The 19,847-nt window shown below is 44.3% G+C and overlaps 1 protein-coding gene across 7 annotated transcripts in view; it reads left to right on the forward strand.

Annotated features, from left to right (window-relative positions):
• ARHGEF3 (Rho guanine nucleotide exchange factor 3) overlaps positions 1–19,847 on the forward strand; it is a 492,515-nt gene that overhangs the window by 414,657 nt on the left and 58,011 nt on the right. Inside the window, exon 1 of one of the 7 annotated variants that reach the window (XM_073592256.1) lies at positions 13,583–13,926. The exons of the other annotated variants lie outside the window; for them this stretch is intronic. Coding sequence (XP_073448357.1) covers positions 13,687–13,926 — 240 coding nt within the window. The 5' untranslated portion in view covers positions 13,583–13,686. Of the gene's footprint in view, positions 1–13,582; positions 13,927–19,847 lie in introns of those variants that run through there. 7 annotated transcript variants of the gene reach the window in all.

The raw sequence follows: 19,847 nt of genomic DNA on the forward strand, positions 1-19,847 counted from the left end.
AGAACAGAGGAAGAAAATAGTGGAGAAGACCCAGCAGAGACAGAAGACAGCGGACAGAGGGAGAAGAACCAGAGAGGGCTAGAAGACATCAGCGGAGGAGGCAGAAGATCCGTAGAGGGGAGAAGAGATTGAAAGAAACGACAGAGCTACCTTAATAAATTACTTTAAATGTGTAATGTGTTTTATTTTTGACAATTTTTTTTTAGGTGAATGGGTAGGGGTACAATGTACCCCATACTCATTCACATAGGGTGGGGGGCCAAAATCTGGGGGGCCCCCCTGTTAAAGGGGGCTTCCAGATTCCGATAAGCTTCCCGCCTGCAGACCCCAGCTACCAACGCCCAGGGTTGTCGGCAAGAGGCCCTTGTCCTCATCAACATGGGGACATGGTGCTTTGGGGTGGGGGGGGCGCAGGGCCCCCCTGGCCCCAAAGCACCCACTCCCCATGTTAAGAGCATGTGGCCTGGTACGGTTTAGGAGGGGGGGGCGCTCGCTCATCCCAACCACCTTTCCTGACCTGCCGGGCTGTGTTGCTCGGATATGGGTCTGGTTTAGATTTTGGGGGGCCCCATGCCGTTTTTTTCCGGAGTGGGGGTTCCCCTTAAAATCCATACCGGACCAAAGGGCCTAGTATGCAATTGGAGGGGGAACCCATGCCATTTTTTTTTTTTTTTTAATCTGGCGTGGAGTTCCCCTTCAGGATCATCAGAGCACGCATGCCAAAGTCGGATCAGTTAGGACCTCGATCCGAATCTTTTGAAATTCGTTTTTATACATTTTTTATTTATTATTCTGTCTCTCACTGTTAAAATAAACCTACCATTAAAATTCTAGACTGATCATTTCTTTGTCAGTGGGCAAAGGTACAAAATCAGCAGGGGATCAAATACTTTTTTCCCTCACTGTACATGTGGCAAAGAAATAATAGAATCATTTTTTACTTTGAGCACTGTATATTTTTTAACCATACGTTTTACCGCATTCTCCACACCTATGCATGCGCATGTCTTGCTGTGTTTGGGGTGCCATTAACATTGAATAGCACCACAAGCATGACTAGTGATTTGCATTCACAAGTGTGAATGTAGGCTTACAGGGATGCCATGAGACTGATACCAGGTGTAATTCAGGTACACAAGCTGCATTCCAATGCACATTTAGCCACTGTGCAAATCCCAGTGGCAGGAATCTACTGAATCCTGCAGCTGGGTTTGACAGCTGTGATCAGATAGCTGTGGCCACCAAGCCGGTACACTGCAGAGACAAGCTGTCTGCAGCCACAGTTATTCGTGGCTGTTACCTGCAGAGATCACTTCTGAATGCTGCGAACAGCCACGAATAACTGCGGCTGCTGACAGCCTGTCATTGCAGTGTACAGGCTCAGCGGCCACAGCTATCTGCTTACAGCTGTCAAACACTGCAGCAGGTATCAGTAGATTATTGCCGCTGGAAATCGCACCGTGAATGCAGCCTTATACTGTTTACATTTTTTTTTAAATGGCATTCATTTTTGATTTTTTCTTCTTTTTTTTTTTTTGCCTGAATTTCAGCTTTAGGCAGCGAGGTTATACCAGATTTATTGGTGATTTTTGTCATATATGCAAAAAAAAATTTACTTTTTGATACATTCTTTGCAAGGAGAGCAGAGGGTGTTACAGAACATATCTTTCACTGATGGTTTTTACATGATAATTTGATTGCTACAGAATATTCCAAAATCTTTAATTCATCTCCCCAGCCAGCTCTCAGCATTTAACATTACACTTACACTTTTCAGCAGAAGGGAAAAAAAAATAAAAATCTGGCGCCGCTTTTACTCTATACATAAAACTCACAAGCGCAGGAGCCAAAATGGAATGTATAAGTCATAGTTACTGATTCAGGAAACGTTTACATTTTTATTCCATGATGATCTAAGCTCCAACCGTTTACTGACCTGGAGTTTTAATCACGTCTGAAAATGTTTCAGCTCCATCGCGGGTCCTTTATGATTGCCTGGAGCAAAGTGAAATGTCTTGGCTGACAAGTTGTAAAGAGAAGGTCTACTTGTGAACCTGTGCCTTCCACAGCTTTCCCGAGAGGCAACAATCATTCCTCCTTGAAAGTGCTCGCTCCTCTCTGGAATTTTCATTGCTTTCATAACTCAAAGGATTTTCCTTCTTTTGTGTGTTTCAGCGGTGCAATATCACAGTATCTGTGCCCTGACTTAAACTGCAGCAGCTTTGTGATGTTCACAGCGGAGAACAATTTGTTTACACTATTCAGCCGGTCGGAGAATCAAGATGGTGGTTCAACACTAATGCCCGGTACACACGATGAGATTATCAGACAAATAATCGTCTGTTTTTTGTTTTTTTTGCATGCTAGTCTCAGATCGAATCTGATGAGTTTACTATAGTCACGAAAATTTGCGTACGACAGAATAAAAATTCGGAAGTGATGTCTAGGGTTGCCACCTGTCCGGGATTCACCCGGACAGTTCGGGTTTGGAATCATGTGTCCGGGTGTCAGAAACCATGAACCAGACCGAGACAGAAGTACAGTAAAATCACACTTATTTATTAATAAAAATAAAAAGGTAAATAAAGTAAGTGTAGTCAAAGCATAGCCAGAGTCCAGTGACCGGATCGGGTATTCAGCCAGGTCAGAGTTCAGTAACCAGATCGGATAATCAGCCAGGCCAGAAGTCAGGGATCCAAGCAGAGGAACAGCAAGCAGGATAAGGAGCCAGAAGGGATGTCAGCAAAGCCAGTCTTTAAACAGGAATGCAGGAGATGGTTTCTTGTGATGTGACCAAGGCGAAGGGAGGAATGAGCTGGAGATCTTTAAGTAGGCGGGACTGACAAGCAGATCCACAACGGCTTGTTAACTGTGGAGAGAGATGAGAGCTGGCAATTAGCCGACAGCTGAGCGGCCAGCTCAGAGAAGGAAGGGCTGAGCCAGCCCTGACACCAGGTTTCCAACTGCCTGAAACCCGGACACATTATTCAGACTGGACTATGGCCTCCCAGCAGGGTTGCTGGATCCAGCTATCTAAGCTAAGAGTGTCTGTTACACTCTCTTTCACTCTGCCCAAAGCCAATATTAACAATCCCCCCCACATACAGATGGGAGAGGAGAGAGGGCTCGATCTGCTCTTCTTCCTGCCCCTACCCCTCTGTGTCTTCCCACACTCCAATCCCCGGCACTGTGCCTCAGAAAGGGAAAGTGGGGGCCAGAAATTTGAAGTCCAGCAGCCTCAGATACATCTGGATGAGAGGTGCTGACTGCCAAGGGGTGAGTGAGCTCACCATCCTTCCCTGTCTGTGACTGAAGTCTCCCCCTTCTCTCTCCTGCCTCTGAGTGAGTATACTAAGGTAAATCAGGGTTTTCAGAGCACCCATAATATCACAGTTCCCCTTTACACCAGAGGCCACAGTGCTCCCCCTTACATCAGAGTCCTCTCCGTGCATCAGAGTACTCAGTGTCCCCCCTTAAATCAGGGTTCCCAGAGCATCCCTTATGTTAGAGTCCCCAGAGTTCTTCCTTACATCAGAGTCTGCAGAGTCCCGCCTTACAGTGTAAGGGAACTCTGCGAGTTCAGATGTAAAAGGGGAACTCTGTGGACTCTGATGTAAAGGGGGACTCTTGTGATTAACTTCATATGATTAGTGTTATTTAATTGCAAAATATATGTATAGTTTATACTATAAAAAAAATAATAAATTGCTGTGCGCCGCTAAAGTGTTCGGGTTTGACTTGAGGAAAAGGTGGCAACCCTAGTGATGTCATGTGTTGTAGTGCATTTGTTTTGCATTTTTGAACGACAGCTGTGTTGATTAAACGAAAATCGTACGATCTGGCATCATACGAAAAAAAATTTGTGCATGTCCGATCAAATAATATCGGATGAACTGTCCTGATTGGCTCTCAAAAGCTCTGTACTAACGATCTGGATTTTACTATCCATCCCTCTAATCTTCTTCTAACCCATGTTGCTATGCATTTTTTTTCTCCTTGCCTTGTGAAGTCAGATATGCTCACCTTAGGCCTTGTTCACAGCTATGCATTTTTAGTGCGTTTTCAGTTTTGCAGAAACACACTACAGTCCATTTAACATGGTTTCCTATGGATGTACAGTAGTTCACATTTGTACATTTTTTCTGGTTTTTGTTTCCATAGACTTCAATGGATCAAAAGCGTGTATTGAAAAACGCAAACTGCAACATGCATAGGTGTGAATCAGGCCTTAGATCCTGATTCTGATTCTGAGAGAACAGCACTGATGGACATTCAACTCAACTCTTAAGAATCTGCAAATTTGTATGAAATATCATCCTATAAATATGGCCCAGAAATCACATTCGAGATAACGGTTTTGTAAATCTTTGCAATAACTCACTGAAAGGTTACACAGTGTATGCAAAGCCAAAACACTTATTAGATTTGGATAGAGAAGAGAATAATTGAGACTCCCTGACATTTTTTAGATTGTGTGCGTCCCCTCAGGGGATTTTTCCTTTAGTTCCTGTCCCAGAAACAAAACAGGAAGTGCCAAGCAAATCTCTTCCCTCTTAAGCTGGTTATACATGGCTATTGTTTTTTCATTCAGCATGGAATCACCCCACACACACACACACACACACACACACACACACACACTGTGACACTGTATGCTGACAGCAGCACCTTCTGCTGTCAGTATACACTAATCAATGGCTGAAGCTGACTGGCTCTTCAAAAGAAGTGAAATAAACAGTTGACTTCCCTCGAGTGGGAAAGCCCACACACTGATCAAAATTCAGCCGATCTGCTGGGCTGACTGGATTTCGGTCAGTGTATGGCCAGTCTTTAGACAGTCATCACTGAAACAGATTGTCAGAAACCATGAATCAGACTGAGACAGAAGTACAGTTAAATCACACTTGTTTATTATTAATAATAATAACAAAAAGGTAAACAGAGTAAACATAGTCAAAACATAGCCAGAGTTTAGGAATTGGAACGGATAGTCAGACAAGCCAAAACATCAAGGAGCCAGAGATGAGCGTAGTAGAACAGCAAGCAGGATCTGGAGCCAGAAGGCATGTCAGCCAAGCAAGTCTTTAACAGGAACACAGGAGAGCTTCCCTAGAGATGTGGCGAAGGCAGAGATCATCTTGATTGGACGGCTTAAGTAGGCAGGACTAACGAGCAGGATATCATCAACAGGTGAGTCACTGTGGAGAGAAAGGAGCTGGCAATTACCTGACAGCTGAGCGGCCAGCTTTGAGAAGGAAGGGCTGAGCCCAGCCCTGACACAGATGTCCCCATCAGAATGTTTCCCCTTATTAGCTTTTCTTTTGACAACTTTGATTTTGGTTTTCCAACCACCTTCTTTATCAGAGACAATGATAACCATGACAAATAGAGAGAGTGGATCTGCCCTAGCATGGACGTAGATAGCAATAAACCTTGATTTTATACAAACATTGGGCTTTACATGCACTTTAAATGGTTGCAATATTTTTACACGGGTGTTTCAAATATGGCTCCCTAAAAGAAAGTTTTACATGATGAATGATACTTAACCTGGTCATACATTATACAATTTTCTTGTTCAAATTCCTTTAGATTTACCTTCAACTATGTAGTGCCAGGGCCTGCCTGATTGCATACAAATTGAAAGTGTTTAGGTCTGACCTCCATATTTGTATGGTTTTTGGTAAATTTAAAGGAAAATTGTACAAGAAAATTGTATCGTGTATGGCCAGCCTTATGCCGCGTACACACGAGCGGACTTTACGGCAGACTTTGCCCGGCAGACTTTTCGACGTACTTTACGATGGACTTTCTGAATGAACGGACTTGCCAACACACGATCAACCAAAGTCCGATGAATTCGTACGTGATGACGTACGACCGGACTTAAATAAGGAAGTTGATAGCCAGTAGCCAATATCTGCCCTAGCGTGGCTTTTTGTCCGTCGAACTAGCATACAGATGAGCGGACTTTTCAACCGGACTCGAGTCCGTCGAATAGATTTGAAACATGTTTCAAATCTAAGTCCATCCAACTTTTGAGAAAACAAAGTCCGCTGGAGCCCACACATGATCTAATTGTCCGACGAAATCCAGTACGCCGGACCAAGTCTGCCGTAAAGTCCGCTCGTGTGTACGCGCCATTAGGCTTTATTTCGGTTCCACTGATGAAAACATCAAATGGGTTTCAAGCTGTATAATTCTTAAGGCTGTCTTGTGAAGAAGTAAATGGAATGAAATGCCCCAAACCGTGAAAGTCACAGTTCAATAAAGGTCTATGTCTTAATTGTAATCATCTGGGTTTGAATCAGAAATTCACATGAAGCCACACAAAAAACCTTCTGTCTTATGGATTATGAGCTCATCAGGATGTGTGCTATAGTGGTGTTTGTTACATATTAAAATAATCATTTTGTTGAATGTAAACCACTTTAAAGAGACACAAATTAAAAAAAAAAAAAAAAAAAGCTGGTAGAGTATACAATCACGCTAAGAAATGTGCTGTTCCATAAACATGTTTGGTGCTCTCAGCAAGGACTCTGGGTAATAATCTGTTAGCTACAAAACTCCAGACTCAGACTTGGTATTACCTCATATCCAAGGGAATTATTATACCCGTAGCCGACCATGAGACTTCTTTTGGGCCCAACAGCGTGGGAAGCCCAAGGCTGTCTGGCTGTATATCGAGCCAGCAATAACCATTGGCAAGTGCATTTAGCATAATGAATGTGTACAGTTCTTGTTCTAGAAATCAGTAGTAGAATTCACTTTCAAGCCGGACTCCAAGGAAAGCAAGAATTCTCCCTTGCAGTGCTCATTTAGGTCTAGGGGAACAACAAAAGCCCTTTTACTTATCAGATCCTCCACTCCCACAGGCTCTATCCATGCTGTAAGACCAGTGCCCGAAGCTTCTTCTCCCCTATGTGCTGGTGGTCGCAAGTCCTCTGACATAATCAAGACCAATGCAGTGTCCAAAGCCCTGCATTGGATGTAAGGATGTAGAGGAACAGTCCACAGCTGGAGCAAAGGGAAGCTCTGGCTGTTGCGGGAGCGGATTGGGTAAGTGAAATGGCTTTTCCCATCCCCATGACAAGTGGTCTCCAAACTGTGGCCCACGGGACAGATGCAGCCCCTTGCTTGCCTTCCTCCCACTGACACCAACAACAGGAAACTATTCCTCCCACTGACACCAATGATGGGGCACTATTCCTCCCACTGACACCAACAACAGGAAACTATTCCTCCCACTGACACCAATGATGGGGCACTATTCCTCCCACTGACACCAACAACAGGAAACTATTCCTCCCACTGACACCAACAACAAGAAACTATTCCTCCCACTGATAACAATGAAGAGGCACTATTCCTCCCACTGACACCAATGATGGGGCACTATTCCTCCCACTGATACCAAGGATGGGGCACTATACCTCCCACTGATACCAATGATGGGGCAATATTCTTCCCACTAACACCAATGATGAGGCGCCATTCCTTCTACTGACACCACTAGTGGGGCGTGATTCCTCCCAATGATAGAAATTATGGAACACTATTTCTGCCACTGACACCAATGATGGGAAACGATTTCTCCTACTGACACCAATGAAGGGGTGCTATTCCTCCCATTGAAACCAACAATGGGGCACTATTAATTTCACCGACAATAAGGCCTGTGCCTGGGTGGGTTTCCTCTGGCTACTCCAGTTTCATCCCACACTCCAAAGACATGCTGGTAGGTTAATTGGCTCCTACAGTATTCCCATTGGCCCTAGTATGTGGAGGAACAAAAATAGTGCTCTCCGTTTGCCAAAATTTTATTAAAAGGATATAAAGTCACACTTACATAGCAGGCACTTCACAAGTGCCAGGACGAAAGCAGTGCACGACACGGCAGTGTGTAAACACAGGATGGAGCATGCGCGGTGGCCGTGGATGACGTCACGAAGTCACGTTCTGGACGCGTTGCGTCCCAGTGGGCGGGGACTGCTTCGGCAAACGGAGAGCACTATTTTTGTTCCTCTTCTATTTTATATGTCATATGAGATAAATCCTGATCCCCTGCTACATGATACCTGACGGAGCTCCTTACCACCGATTTGGACCATCATTCTATATGACCCTTATGGGAATGCTTTTATGACCCTCTGTAACTAAAGGGTCCTGGTCATCAGGTGAGAGGCCATTCAGTTTTCGGTGAAGGGCACATCTATCAGTCACTCATTACTGGCATGATATCACACTTGTTCTGGTGGAATCTCACAGGAGTGTTTGGACATTGATATTGCTCTTTTGTACACTCATATCATCGATTGAAGGACTTTATGTCATATTGTTATCTTCATCTTATCCCTGGATGTTCTTTTGTTGTTTTTTTGTTTCATTTAGCGCTGCACCTATTTTATACATTTAACCTAAGGGATTTGATTGTTTGACCCTGGTGTACAGCTGCTTTTTTGCATACACGCGCTGATTTATTATTCATATAATTGGTACTGTGCAAAATGTATGCAAGTTCAATCCAGCTTTGTAAGGAAAACCATGGAAAGCAACTATTTAGTTGTGTTCTTGGATGTGTGTGTGAACTTTCTGACCTTTGGACAATTGCTGCTGTGTTTACTTATCACATTCTGGCTTGACAACTTGTAGCTGTCTAAAGATTTAGGTAACACTTTGGGGAAAGTGATGATAATTACACTTGCATAGTAAATACTGACATTTGCCATACTGTAGCCAGTTACATCTGAATGGCCATGTACAGTGTGTCTACTTGTAAATGGAAGTCAGCTTGGTTGGAGAACTTTGCTGATCGGTGATACCGTTATTTTAACACGGCCTCTACGGGACATTCAAAATCTGGAAAATTGAGGTACTAAAGCTTGCCATATATGCAAACACAAGTTTGATTTCAGAAATCACATACAGTAAACGACCAAAAGTATGCAATGCAGCTGTTCAACATCCCCACTAAACTTCCAAAATGTTTAGGGTACACTGCAGTAGCGGCTGCTCATGCAGAGCGCAGGGGTGCCGCACACCCTAATCAAAGTGTCCGGCCCCTAATCTACATGCAGGGCGCCAGACGCATGGATTCCAATGGGGCTTATTTTTTATTTTTAGAAGCACATGATTAGAGCCAGAGACTCTAACTAGCTTCAAAAAGGGTGGGCTCGGGGCGCAGAGCACTGCGCCTGAAGCCCTCCCAGTTATGTAACATTAGCAAATAATCCTAAGTCCTGATTGCCCGGAAAGAGAAGCGAACTCTGGGACTCGGGAGGAGATGCAGGGAGACCTAGATGGGGTAGGTGCAGGGCCTGGTGGGCGAAAGGCAAGTGATGCGACGGGGGAATTGGTGATCAATTGAGCAAGCGAGTGCCAGGGGGTGGTTGGTTGGCTGGCTGGGGGGAGGGGGGTGGCTGGACGCCCTCCCCCCCAAGAAAATTGAGCACCAGCCACCACTGGTACACTGATAAGCGACTGCAGCCAATAGGCTTATCGAGAATAGTTTTCCAACATGTCCCTTCTGTTGAGCAGAGACTGCCACACACTGATTGAATCTGAGCTGATCCCCGCTGAAATGGAACAATTTCCATCAATGTGTGGCAAGCTTAAAGTCATTGTAAACAATCACCTTGTAAAACAACCCATTCAGTTTAAAATAGAAATGAAAGGCAAAACATTTTTGTATAGATATTAAAATACAATGTAAATATCTTTTTTCCCCCTTTTTATAAGTGATCACATCCCCTCTGTTCTCAGCTGCATAAGAGCTGGGGAAGGAGAAACAGTAGCACACTGAGCTTTCCAGTGAAAGGCTGTGCAGGGGGGCGTGTCAAGGCAAGTCTGATCATTGGAGGAGAGCTAGAGTTGCCACCTTTAAATTACACAGGTTCTGAGGCTAATTAAATGCAGATAAGGCACCAAGAGAGTTTAATTACCACCTTAATCAGCCACAGAACCTGTGTAATTAATATGTGTTCGGGTTTAAAGGGATGAGGTGGCAACCATAAGGAGAGCAGGCTGAGTTCCCACCATAGCTAGAGAACTGACCACGGTATGTTCTCCTGCTTAGTGTGGTCAGTTTTTAATAGGAAAGCGGAAGGACTGTCAGGAACACCAGGGATTTCACACAAAGGAAGCAATACAAAGAGAACAGGATACTTTTTCATACAAGTACATGGTACAGCAGACGCATATCGGGAATATGAAGTGTTGTGCTAACAAACGCTTTAACACCATTCGCATGCATGGGACAGTATGGGGATATTTTGATGAGGAGAATTAAACTGATGCCAACAGGTCAGGAAAAAAGTATTTTAGTTTTGTATGGATCAGCTTTAACTGAACCTGTTGCTTTGCCTCGATGTGTAGTTTGACATTAGCTCTGCAAGATATAATCCCCAATCCGTACACACAGCTCCAACATTGGTTGTAGTCATGTAAATGAGAAAAAGGATTGGTTTCAAAAAGTGGGTTTTATTCATAATGTGGCCATTAAACAGTTCACACATCCACAATAGCCCCCCTTCAGAGAGCAGTATAGCTGTGAATAACACCTGGGCTCTCTGTGGGAAAGGCTTAAGTCATTTTGTAAGCCACAAATCCCATTGACATGGTTATGGAGTCTGCGTATTGGCTTGTTTAACATGTCTTACAGATGCTAAGACAATAAGTGTCATTAGCAAGTTACTAGTTACCTAGTTAACAGAAAGTGCGATTGGAACCAGCATGCAGCAAGTGAAGTTAAAACTATAGATTTGCATACTTATTCTGGGTCAGATAGAAATACTAAAACCACTTGTGTCTGTTTACACACACCTACCTCCAATCAGGCCTACTAAAATGAACAAGGAGAGGACTCCATTCTGTACCGTTTAGGCAGGGCTGATCGGAGGTAGCTGGGTGTAAACAGCCAGCGGAGTCCGTTAACTCCTGTTCACCCAAAGAGCAGAGCGGCTCTGCCCCTACTAATGTATCATCCACCTGCTCTGCTTCGATCAATGGTTGATCAGCTCACAGATCCCCTGCTGAGCTCAACAGAGTCCTTTCCATATCAGGAGGCATTGGCTGGTTCAATAGAAACCAGCCGACATCTGGCTGCACTGTACTGCAGTCCGTCCGACAGAAGCCAGCTGAACGCCTGGCTTCTGTCGAAGGGGCATGACCGAAAAAGGTCTGCCGATCAGCTCCCGATCAATGGCTGAGAGCGCTGACCAGACTGTTCTGGTGGGGGGGCCGTCCCCCTGTCAGAACACAATAGCACAGCGGGGGAGATCTCTGTACTAACATTGCATGGTTAGTACAGCAGCTCCTCCAGAGCTGTCAGTTTTTTTTTTTATTTCAGCCTTGCTGGGTTGAACCATAAAAAACTACTAGTGTGTATTAGGCTTTAGTTTGACTCGTGGCTTTTGTACGCAAATTTGAAAAAAGAGTAAAAATCATATTTTAAAATGTATCTTCAGCCAATTTAAAAAAAAGAAAACTTCTGGATAAAGTAGATGGTTAAATCCCCTGACAAGTCTGTGTTTTTTGATTTGCTGTCTATGACCCATTGGGAGAATTTCCTTTCACTTCCTGTTCATAGTGAGGGGAAATCTCTTCTTTAAAGCGGAGCTCCACCCAAAACAGGAAGCTCCGTTTCTTCCCCCCCCCCCCGCTGCCATATTTGGCACCTTTCAGGGGGAGTGGGGGAGCGGGTACCTGTTTTTGACAGGCACCCTTCCCCACTTCCGGGAGACCTTGCCGCGGCGAGATCCCCTGGAAGTTCAGCCCCCCCCCCTCCTTCTACCGCCGCAGGGGCCATTCAGAAAGGACAGCATGCTTTGCGCATGCACAGTAGGGTACCGGCTTTCCCTTACAAGCTATGGCGGCGGCAGCACCTGAGAACCGATTGAAAAATCGGCCGAGGTGCCAACATTGCAGGATCCATGGACAGGTAAGACGCTTTTCACACTGGGGCGCTTTGCAGGCGCTATAACGCTAAAAATAGCGCCTGCAAAGCACCCTGAAAGAGCCACAGCTGTTTCTCCAATGTGAAAGCCTCGAGGGCTCTTGCACTGGCGCGGTGCGCTGGCAGGACGCTAAAAAAAGTCCTGCTAGCAGCATCTTTGGAGCGGTGAAGGAGCGGTGTATACACCGCTCCTGACCATTGAAATCAATGGGGTAGCACAGCTATACCGCTGGCATAGCGCTGCTGCAGCAGTGCTTTGCGGTGGTTTTAACCCTTTCTCAACCGCTAGCGGGGGGGGTAAAAGCCGAATAGCGTTGCGAAATTGACAGGAAAGCGCTGCTAAAAATAGCGGCGCTTTACCGTCGACGCACCCACCGCCCCAGTGTGAAAGGGGCCTAAGTGTCCTTATATTAAAAGTCAGCAGCTACAGTATCTGTAGCTACTGACTTTTAATTTTTGGAGGGGGGGCTGGAGCTCCCCTTTAAGAGTTTGCGAGCGAAGATGGGCTGTATGACACATACAGTCACGTACAAATTTCTACTAGCTTTATTTTAATCAAGGGATGTGGCGTATATGTGTATGTATGCATGTAAAAATACTGACCAGCAACTCCTCATTTTCGATACGAGACTGGCAACCAAAAAAAAAACGGATGATCTGTCGTATGATTTTCGGATTGTGTGTACTGTGTACAGGCTATAACCCCAAGGTTGTACGCAGCAGCTGTGTATCCCTGGTGCAAAAATATGCCCCTAATTTGCCAAAAAGTGCCCATGTGCATGCAGGGTCATCTTAATACATCATGGGCCCCTGGGCAAAGTAATGCACTGGAACCACTACCAAGTTGCCCAAATGTATACACTGGAACCCCTACCAAGCTGCCCAAATGTATGCACCAACGCTCAAAAATTAAAGTATAAATAGTTGATAGAATTAAAGATATATTCATTAGTACTTTCAATAAAATCAATTTTAAACAATAAGAAAATATGCCACAAATCAAAGACGAATCGACACAAAGGGCATAGTAGGGGGGGGGGGGGGGGGGCAGAAGGGTACAGTAGGGGGGGGGGGGGGTCAGGAGAGCCCAACACTGGGATCAGGAGGGCATAGTACAAGTTCTGGGATGCTTCTCAGGACACAGGCATCCTGGGACAGTTTAGTAAAATGCATAAATGTCCGCAAATCCAGGACACCTGGCAAGTAAGATTATCATGGGGCTCCAATGCATCTGAGACCCCTGGGCAGCACCCAGAGGTGCCCATGCATTAAGACAGCCCCGTATGCATGATCCTTGAGGGCAAATAAAATATCACTGACACTACTCATCTGTCTTGAGACAGATAGAAACCAGGCAGGAGTTCTAACCCTTGCCTGCCCTAAAACTAGAAAAGAACTTCTACATTATGGACCAGTAAAGAGCGTTTTGGTTTCTTTAGGACCATCACATCACCCTATATACTGACTTTCCGAAAAAGTGTTGTCTCTGGATAGACTTTACCTGTCAAGGTGCCCGCTCCCCTCCCCAGGCACCCAGCAGGAGGGACAGGAGTCCCTGTCAGTACAATCAGTGTACAGGGCAGTAATCAGATCTGCAGGTTGTCTGGTCTGATGTCAGTGTAGGGAGGAGGAGGAGGGATCTGAGCGATCAGTGTGGTGTAGTGTTTCGACTGCTGACACCATAATCCTCGGTGCTCCCTCCTCTCTCCTCTCCTTTCCTCTCTCCTCTCTGCATGCTCTCCGCACTCAGCCCGGGTGATGAGATCGCAGCTCTGGACTGTACAGGCTCGCTGCACTCCGGCAGCACCCTGGAGCTGAGGCTGAGCGTTCACCTTAGCGATCCCCGCTCAGGATCCACTGTGACCACCCAAAGCCCTGAAGCCACCATGGTGGCGAAGGATTACCCCTTCTACCTGACCGTCAGGAGGGTCAATTTAACTTTGGAGGTGAAGACGGCAGCCAAAGCTAGCGAGGTATGGTGTATGGTGGGGATGGGGTTCTGGGTGGGGAATGGTCCCCAAGGTCCGGGGTAAACTTTCTATACAGAGAGGAAATGAAGGAGACTGAAATGTTCATTTATATCTTGGACCGAGTCCAGAATGTCTGCTTCATTCTTCACTATGGACAGAGGGACCTCCAGGCTGAGATCTGGGCTGCCGGTTTATGACACACTTTTGTGACAGTGAGATGTAGACTGAGATGACCATGTATTGAAAGAAAGCAAGATAGCCTCCCTTTTTGGAAATGCTAGTTGCCTGGCTGTCTTGCTGGTTTAATGGCTTCAGTCAGAGCCAGCTTCCTAGTAATTGCATTTGGTTGCAGTGTCTCTACATAATGCCTCGTCTATAATCTACATAGCAATGCCTATGGCAAATTACTATGGCAATAGTGCCTATACCCAAACCTTGCCTATTCTTCACATACCAATTTATATTGCAAGGGTGCCTACACAATCTTACCTATCCTTAACATAGCATTTCCTATGGCAAGGATGCCTACCCAACCTTATCTATTCATCACATACCAATTCTATGGCAAGGATGCCTACCAAACCTTACCTATTCTTCACATAGCAATCCTCATTGGCAAGAGTGCCTCCAGAACCTTATCCCTCACAAAGAAATTTCTATGGCAAGGGTGCCTTGCCCAATGTTACCTATCCTTCACTCAGTACTTCCTAGGGCAAAGTTGCCTATCCAATATTGCCTAGCCTTCACATAATTCATATGGCAAAGGTGCCTATCCAACCTTGCCTATCATTACATCTGGTTGAAAAAAAGTTAATCTAGTTCAACCAATAAATTTACCAATCGTTCTCATAGCATTTTCTATGGCAATGGTGCCTACCCAAATTCCAATGCCCCCTTTTTGGTCAATGGCTTCAATGCCCCAAACAGGTACACAGATCAGGAGTTTTTCACTTGCTACATGCTGGTTCCAGTAAACCAGAGAACAGACAAGCAATTTTCATTTTCAGCAGGAAGTTGCTTCTGTATTTCCCCTCAGTACAAGTTTTTTTTTTTTTTTTCTTTTTTTTTTTTCTCTCAAGCATTAAAGACCTGAGTGTTCTCTTTTTTTAGTTGCGCTATATTACCATATTTTATTAAATGCATCAACCAACCACATAATTCGGTGTTGATATCACACATGGATATCAGATTTTATATGTGAATATTCAGAAATACAGAACAACTTTTGTGCTTCCATATTTTTTTTTGTAATTTTGTTCACTCATTAGAAGTGACTGGTGAAATATTCCAGCCTTGTACTGTGGCAGGTGTTACTTGCAGCCTCATTCTTATACCCAGGAAAGTGTTAAACTCCTTTTGGTTGGGATGGCAGTGGACATTTGCAGCGTGTCACTCGACAAAACTACAAAAAGCGAACATTTTCAAGCAGACCTGCTTGGACAAGTCCCTTGCAAGGCTTTACCTGTCAAATGGTTCTAAAGAGTCGCTGGAGCCAAACCTAGTTTAATTTCCCCTGTAATCTCTTGTCAGTTGTTATAACCTAAACATGTCAGAGAAAATAATAATTTCTTTGAGTTCTTAACCTGCAGTGTATATGAAGCATGCTCGTGTTTTGCTATCTTGCAGCATAGAGCAATGGTTCTACAATGTTTATATTCTCCTACCTCTATGTTTAACTTCTTTAGAGAAATCTGAGTACAAGTGTCAAATCCTGGAGAGGGTCCAGAGAACAAAAAATATGTAACTAGAAAAGTCACTGCAAAGCGGTGTATCTACTACAGAATCTTATGAATACATTGTATCCCGTGTGTTTGTAAACAGTCAAAAGAATTTAAATATTGATTCTAGGACCTTTGCATACAAAGGATAAGTTAAATGTTATTTGAACTACTAGCAGCTGTAAATATTTTGATCTTTTTATAAATCCTCTCTTGTCACTAGACATATAATAAAATAACCTAAGCTTACCACACATGTTACAATCTGATTGTACTATCTCCTTATTGTACCATAAACTATGTAGTGCAAAGGCCTGCCTGATTGAATACAAATTGATTGGTTAGATTAGATAAGTGATCATATTACATAGTTTTAGTAAATCTAAGGGTGAGCGTATGGTCAGATTGTAACAAACTCGTATGGTCAGAGATTGTCTTGCGTATGGTCAGAGATTGTCTTGCGTATGGTCAGAGATTGTCTTGCATATGGTCAGAGATTGTCTTGCGTGTGGTCCGAGATTGTAACGTGTATGGTCCGAGATTGTAACGTGTATGGTCCGAGATTGTAACGCGTATGGTCAGAGATTGTCTTGCGTATGGTCAGAGATTGTCTTGCGTATGGTCAGAGATTGTCTTGCGTATGGTCAGAGATTGTCTTGCGTATGGTCAGAGATTGTTTTGCGTATGGTCAGAGATTGTCTTGCGTATGGTCAGAGATTGTCTTGCGTATGGTCAGAGATTGTAACGCGTATGGTCCGAGATTGTCTTGCGTATGAACAGAGATTGTCTTGCGTATGGTCAGAGATTGTAACGCGTATGGTCAGAGATTGTAACGCGTATGGTCAGAGATTGTAACGCGTATGGTCAGAGATTGTAACGCGTATGGTCAGAGATTGTAACGCGTATGGTCAGAGATTGGAATGTGATGGTCAGAGATTGTAACGCGTATGGTCAGAGATCGAAGCGTGTATGGTGACTCCTACCTCGACCTTAGCTATAAACACTTCTTATGAGTGAATGTATTGTTTATGTATGTTTGTACAGAGTCTAGTGTGCAATGTAGTCATTGCATGCAGACCAGAGGATTTACACAAAAAGGTTTTTATGTCTTCACATTGAACATGTTTTATCTTGCATGTTTAATTATGAGCGCTCCAACGAATCTTTGACTGAGGTTTGAAAAGATTGTGGTAATTTATTAATCTTTATATTAATAGTTAATTGTAAGTGGCTAGTAGGATAAAAAAAAAATCTTGCATGTATAATTTGCTTCAGGAAGCAATAACTTTATACTCAGAATGTGGATTTCCTTCCTATATCTTGCTAACTTTTAAAAGTGAACCTGTCATTAGAGAAAGATGGGGGCTGCCATAACTGATCACCATGTGAAAATGCTAGGAACCTGGCTGTTCCCATTTGCTAGCTTTAATATGTTTGTGAACCAAGAAAAAGTATACAGATAAGAAAAGTCAAAGGTCCTTAACTGCATATTTGATCTGGCTTAGAGTATTAAAGCAAGAAGGCCATCATGAAAGCCAGGTAAGGCCAGGTTCACATATGTACAGCTGTGGTTTCATGCCTGCTGTCTGGTGCGATTCTGTTTACCAGTTCAGATGCAATTCAGGTCTGAATGTTTGCTTGAATTCACACCTGAACCAGACCAAAAAATGCAGATGACCCTTTTGCAATCCGCTCTGTGGCCGCCCTGGACTTGTGTGAACCGGCTCCATTGAGAGCCGGTCACACTCCCCTGTAATGCGAAAAGAATGCGGTGAAAATCGCATTCCAATTTGCAAATATGCAAACCCAGCCTAAGTATTCTTTTCAGAATGAATGGTCCAGAATGATAACTTACATGTTTTTCTCATGACTGGTTTCTAATAGGCATGCTGTACAATCATCATTGTTGAATACGGCTAATTTTGTATTGTGCACCCATTATGACTGTAGGGTACCATGCTGATACCCATGACCAACTGTTTATGGGAAATGTTTGATGGGTTTGATATATTTTGTTGTTTTTTGCTTGAGATGAGACTAGCACCTGGAATGACACCCATGTACATAACCATGCATGCTTGGGCTGTATAAGCATAAATGTATTTGTACCAATTAATTTGGGAAAAAAAGTAATCTGGATTGAATTGTGTCTCTGGATTTGATTGCCATTTTAGGACAGTGACCTGATGTTGAAATGATAAGGCTATGTAAAAATGCCCATTTTATAGGTAGGCTTGACATGTAGTTCCAAGAATGTTCTAAGTGGGTGTATTGAACTAAATGTACAGATAAGTGATTAGTGAAGTGTTCATGTCACTTGACACTGCGGCATTCTGGCAAGAATGTTGCCTACAGCATTTAGGTTGCTTCCGATGCCGCAGGCTCATTCATTAACATTGCTTCTGCTGCTGCTGGAAAAGTAATACTCAGCAGGGCTAGGGGTCTGGAGCTGTATAAACGTTGGATGTGCTTCCAGGCCCAGCGCTCATGTGTATGGGCCTAGGCTAAAACTCCACATGAGTTTTTAATCACTTGCTAGCTAAAGTTTTAAATCTTTCACAATGGCCTCATCTGGTTTTAACTGAACCTGAAAAGAGGCTGAATGTAGACCTGTCAGAATATTCTGTATGCACACAAGCTGTGAAGGTGGGTTTGAAAAGTCTGCAGTTTGTAGTTGTGAGCATTTAGTAGGGAGGTGGTGCTAGGGCTGCTGCCAGGCACTGCCTTGTACAGTATCTACTTTTGCTCTGATCATCAGTGCGTGCTGTGAAATATTTATAAGTCTTTTGTAGAAGAAAAATCTGACATTCTACCAGCAAGCAGCAGTTTATTTATAATAGTGGCAGCATATTGGAGAGCACCTTATGCAGAATATGAACTGTGCTCTCAGTCATAGAAGAACCTTACAATCTAATGTCCAACCACAATCACACATAAACTGCTTGGTCACAAGCCAAGTAACCTATGAGGGAAACTGGAGCACCAAGTGTCAACCTTTACAAACATATGGACTACTTTCATATCCTATACAGATAGTGGCACTAACCCAGTTCAGACGGGGACATAGTGGTTGATTTATTAAAACTGGAGAGTGCAAAATCTGGTGCAGCTGTGTATATAAACCAATCAGCTTCCAGGCCTTTTTGCTTAATTGAACAAGCTGAAGTTAGAAGCTGATTGGCTAACATGCACAGCTGCACCAGGTTTTGCACTCTCCAGTTTTAGTAAATCAACCCCATAGTGGCACCTACCCAGCACAGTAAGGCAGTAGAGCATGGGTGCTCAACCTGTGGCCCTACAGCTGTTGCCGAACTACAAGTCCCATGAGGCATTGCAAGGTTGACAGGTACAAGCATGACTCCCACAGGCAGAGGCATGATGGGACTTGTAGTTTTGCAACAGCTGGAGAGCCACAGGTTGAGCACCCATGCAGTAGAGAATGACACTAAAAGATATCCTTAAAGGGGTTGTAAACCCTCAGGGTTTTTCACCTTAATGCATTCTATGCATTAAGGTGAATAACCTCCTGTGCTGCCCCTCTTTTACTTACCTGAACCCGGTCTTTCCAGCGACGGGGAAGAGCACACCAGCTCCAGCCGGTGTCTCGGGTCCTCATTGGATAGATTGATAGCAGCGGGAGCCATTGCAGCAGCAGGACACAGGAGCGTGCCTGGCCCCCAGGGAAAGTGCTTCTCCGTCGGAGCACTCGAGAAGAGGAGGAGCCAGGAGTGCCACAGAGGGACCCCAGAAGAGGGGGATCGGGGCCCCTCTGCCCGAGTGTATGTCGGTCTGTCCGGCTCCTGTCGGACGTGCATGCTGGAAAACCAGCAGCCAACTGAATCCCGACCAGAGCTCTCAGCTAATGGAAAAGAGAGCTGATTGGAGTGTTCTGGCGGGGCAGTCTCCCTGTCAGAACACAACAGCTAAGTGGGGAAGATTTATTGGGCCTGTAATAAATTTTTTCTGAAATTGTGTTTTTCTGCTTACTTATGATGTCCTCCATGAGCTCCCAAACCCTCTCCTTTTACCCCTCGGTTTCATTTTGGAACGAGCAGTGCTTGCTGTGGTCATGTACACTGCACTAGGCACACTGCAAATCCCCTAGTCCTTCTCAAGAGTAAGCAGGAAAGGGTGGCAATGTTCCTATGTACAGTGGGACCATAGAGAATAAACGTAGCCGACCTCTAACAGGAAGTCAGATCACAG

The sequence above is a fragment of the Aquarana catesbeiana genome, linkage group LG07 (assembly GCF_042186555.1).
Source record: "Aquarana catesbeiana isolate 2022-GZ linkage group LG07, ASM4218655v1, whole genome shotgun sequence".
In the NCBI taxonomy this organism is placed as follows: Eukaryota; Metazoa; Chordata; class Amphibia; order Anura; family Ranidae; genus Aquarana; species Aquarana catesbeiana.